General features: G+C 46.3%; 1 protein-coding gene across 1 annotated transcript; it reads right to left on the bottom strand.

Moving 5' to 3' along the window:
• Positions 1-599: 599 nt before the first annotated feature.
• LOC117495096 (forkhead box C1-A-like) lies at positions 600-2,750 on the bottom strand. The gene has a single exon (XM_034146164.1). It carries the CDS (start codon positions 2,480-2,482, stop codon positions 1,079-1,081), a length of 1,404 nt encoding a protein of 467 aa, XP_034002055.1. The 5' UTR covers positions 2,483-2,750; the 3' UTR covers positions 600-1,078.
• Between the last annotated feature and the right edge of the window lie 1,327 nt (positions 2,751-4,077).

Raw genomic sequence — 4,077 nt, 5'->3', positions numbered from 1 at the left:
AGGCTATATTTTAATCCCAAAACCTCCCATCACCATCCGTCACAAACAGCCTGCTCGGTTTGTAATGACAGATTTATTTTGCTAACAAGGCCTTCAGTGAGTTCAAACCGCACTGCAGAGCTGCTGCTGCCACACGTGTATTTATTTACCGGCTGCATTTATACATGAGCGTTGAAAATATAAAACCTGCAGGTCAGCCTTAAGCTTTTATTCTGCAAGTCAAAGTAAACACTAGTCTTTCTTAACGTTTAGATATGTTAAAGTAACCTCGCCTGTACAGTTAAATTGGCCTCTGTGGGGCCACAGACCCCTGATATAGGCCCCATTTTTATTAAAAAGGCCTTGAACCAAACAGTTCATATGAACATTAATTATTGTTGTTTTTTTCTTAAGGAAATCTAAATAATGTGGATTCACTACACGCTCCTTTCATATGTTCTAATAAAAAAAATAACAATAATAAAATAAATACTGATCTCAGTGGCCACCCTTTTAGAGTATTCAGCCCATTAAAAATATTGTACACCCCAAAACGCATTTTGACCTTATGTGTTATTTAAAATAAACACTCTCTTACCACTGCTAATAAATCACTCAGATTAGGATCAAATCGATGGCACTTTATTAAACAAACAAAATGTAATGCCTTCAAAATAGTTTTTTAAACAAATAAGACAAAATGAATAAAATAGGCGAAGTCAGAATTGACTACACAGTCCCAAAGTCTCTATTTCTATACAAGAACTGGGACGAATAAAGGCAGCAATATGAAAACTGGAAAAATGTAAAAGTGTTTGGTCCTCAATATCCAACCACTCCCTTTTTCTAAAAAATAAATTACTATATTAGGTTATAATTTACAGTCTATGGTCACAAAAGCTGGTACTCGAGCCATCTTTATAAACAGTTCTGAAAGTGAGAGGGAAGGACACTTACGTGTTTTCGGTGTTACACACGCCTCGAGAGAAAAAGTCTCTGTATCTCTTATGTCCATTCGGAGTGTGAGTGAAAGACCAAAAGTACAAAAAAATATAAAACATATATTAGAGTTATTAATTTAAAAGACATACTTTGGCTTTCAGAACTTGCTGCAGTCATAAACAAAAGCTCCTGAGGTGCGGTAGATGGACTGTCCGGACGGGAACGCCATCTGACAGCTACTATTCCCGTTCACCGGGGAGCCGTTCAGCCCGATCCGCTGGGACTCGAACATCTCCCGCACAGAGTGGAAGTTCTGCTGCTGCGCCGGATACCCCGGGCTCAGGTGGCTCAGGTCCCCGTACCAGGACGGGAGCCTTCCCTGGTGCGCGTGGTGGCCGTCCTGGCCCTGGCTCAGGTTTCCGTGTCCGAGCGGGGTGGCGCTGGTCGTGGTGATGCAATAGTCGGGCAGAGCCTCCTCCACCGTGGAGGACGGGGCCAGGTGTCCCCCGGAGGATCTGTCCCCCGCGTACAGGCTCATGGCCTGCATGTTGCAGTGATAGGTGGCGTTAGCGTTGGAGGAGATGTTGTTCTGGTTGCAGGCCGTCGAGCCGTACGCAGATGTCTGGTTGGGGGAATAGTTGAGCGACAGTGAGGGGGTGATACCTGTCCGAGAGGAGGCGATGAGTGGCGGGGAGAGCTCGGCCTGCGGAGACCCCCGCAGGGTGGTCATGATGTTATCCACGCTGAAGCCCTGCGCCGGGGCCTGGCCGTGGTGTTGGTGGTGCTCGGGTCCATCCATGCTGAGGGACCGGGTGGAGGGCACGCTGTGCGGGCTGCCCGAGGACATGCTGCTGCTGCTGTCGGGGCTCTCGATCTTCGCTACAGTGCTCAGGGCCGGGGACGCGGCCTGCGGCGGCGTGGAGGTCCCGTTCTCCGTCTTTATGTCCTGGATCCGCACCGGCTGAGAGCCCGGCACCGATGGATCCTGCTCATTGCCCGGGGTGTGGGGATCCTTGCCTTGCCTGTCGTCCTTGTCCTTCTGCACGTCCTTCTTTTTGAACCTCCTCCTGCGCCGTAGGAAGCTGCCGTTCTCAAACATGTTGTATGAGTCCGGGTCAAGAGTCCAGTAGCTGCCCTTACCGGGCTTCTTATCGTCCCGGGGCACTTTGACAAAGCACTCGTTGAGAGACAGATTGTGCCTGATGCTGTTCTGCCAGCCCTGCTTGTTGTCCCGGTAGAAGGGGAACCTCTCCATGATAAACTGATAAATCCCGTTCAGGGTGATCTTTTTCTCTGCTGAGTTCTGGATGGCCATGGTGATGAGAGCGATGTAGCTGTAGGGAGGTTTGACCATGTCCTTCGGCTGGTGCTGGGGGGTGTACGGCCCGTACGCCCGGGCCATGCTGGCCGGGTACTGGTCGTGTGCCGCATGGGAGTACATGCTCATGGGTGCCGGCATCCCGGTGTAACCACCGCCGGTCCGGTAGTAGTTCTGGTCGCTGCTGATGTAGGGCACAACTCCCAAAGAGTTGGGGCTGGAGACGGAGTAGCGCGCCTGCATCCTGCGCAATGCGTAAAAGCTCCCCAAACTGTGTCCCTGCAAAAACTCTCACAACTTCTGCGTATGCTCCGATTCTGTTTTATCTTCTTTCCGAGTCGTCTAGTCCTCTGTTAAGCCACAACTCACCACGATGAATCGGAGAGAGCGCACACTGCCGCAGTGAACATTGGGGAGAGTGAGGAGGCTAAAGTGAGGCTGGAGGAGCGTGAGTCTACAAAGCAAGGACGTTTTTTTCACCCTTCACATTCTACGGCTGCTCCTCCCCGAATGTTTGCTCCATCATCCAATTGGAGGACGAAATGAACCTGTGGAAAAGCTGCATGGCGACAAAAGTTACTACACCCCTCCTCCTCCTCCTCCCCCTCCTCCTCCGCCACCCTTCTCTCCTCAGGAGTTATTGAAATTATGTTAAGGGTGCACCTAAAATGGTAAGAAATTCCCTTAATGACGCAAAATGCTCGACATTTATTATTTTCTATTAATACAATATATTGCGAGGTATAAAAATACTTTTTTCTCTATTTTCGAAACGATTATTTAAGTTTATTGTCGGCCAAATCGGTTTATCCTGCTCTATATCTCAGAATTATCCAAAATCCGCGTAAAAGTGGAATTGATCCAAAACGGCTGATATTTGGTTTTATCAGGATCATTTCAGCCCCAGGCCCGGAAATGAAAGGCCCTTTCCAAAATCTCCCCTTCAGCTGTATCTTATTAACGTATTTTCTGATGCGTAAATCTCTAATTAGACCAAAGGTATTAGCGATTAGGAATGCAAAACGAGTTGATACTAATGAGGCTGCTGTCTGTGAGAATCTTTCCTCAGCTGCCTGCGGTTGAGCCTCTGAATAAACAGACGGACATGTGTGAGCTCCCTCCTGCACCCCGACGCGCCGGTGGGCGGTGTGTGGAAACTAATTAAAGGTTAAATGAAGATCATTTGGTCGAGTTGGGTGAGAAAAAGGTCCTCTGGGTGCGAGCGGCTGCTGAGACCGAGGTGGGATTTTTTTTAAGATGAAGACCTCCAAATGTCATTCACACTGGAATGGTGTTAACACAGCCTTCTGGCTACTAAAGTGGTGTTTCGGTGTGTTGATTGCAAAGCCTAAAAACAACAGCAGCATGATGGAAATAATCGTTTAAAAACATTTCAACGATGGTGGCGATTAAGGGAGACTGACAGGGAATAAACATCGATATTCTTCTGTATTTGTATTATCAAACTGAGAAAACTCGCGTAAATATGCGTTTAAAATGCATTAAAAAAACAACCATTATTTTATATCCATCCTAAAATATATTTTGTTCTTTTTCTTTTCTTTTTTAAATGTGCCATGTGCTTTTTTAATAAAGAGTACTTTTGCTGCTTTTTAGTGCTTCTAAGGTTTGTATTTGTTTCACATTGGGTCGAAAAATGTATCATAAAAGAAAAACGCATTTTTAAACTTTTGTATCATTTTTTAAAGTTTAAAGCAGCCCAGCATGTGGCTTTATTTGACATTTTTTTTATTTTTCAATCCAAGGTTCTGTTTTAGCATGGTGGTTTTTATATCTGGTGTCACATATAGTTATAAAAAGTAGCATATTGCTAAATG

Source organism: Trematomus bernacchii, unplaced genomic scaffold (genome assembly GCF_902827165.1).
Source record: "Trematomus bernacchii unplaced genomic scaffold, fTreBer1.1, whole genome shotgun sequence".
NCBI lineage: Eukaryota > Metazoa > Chordata > Actinopteri > Perciformes > Nototheniidae > Trematomus > Trematomus bernacchii.
The sequence above is the reverse complement of the archived record's forward strand: the minus strand, read 5'-3'. Positions and strand labels throughout refer to the sequence as shown.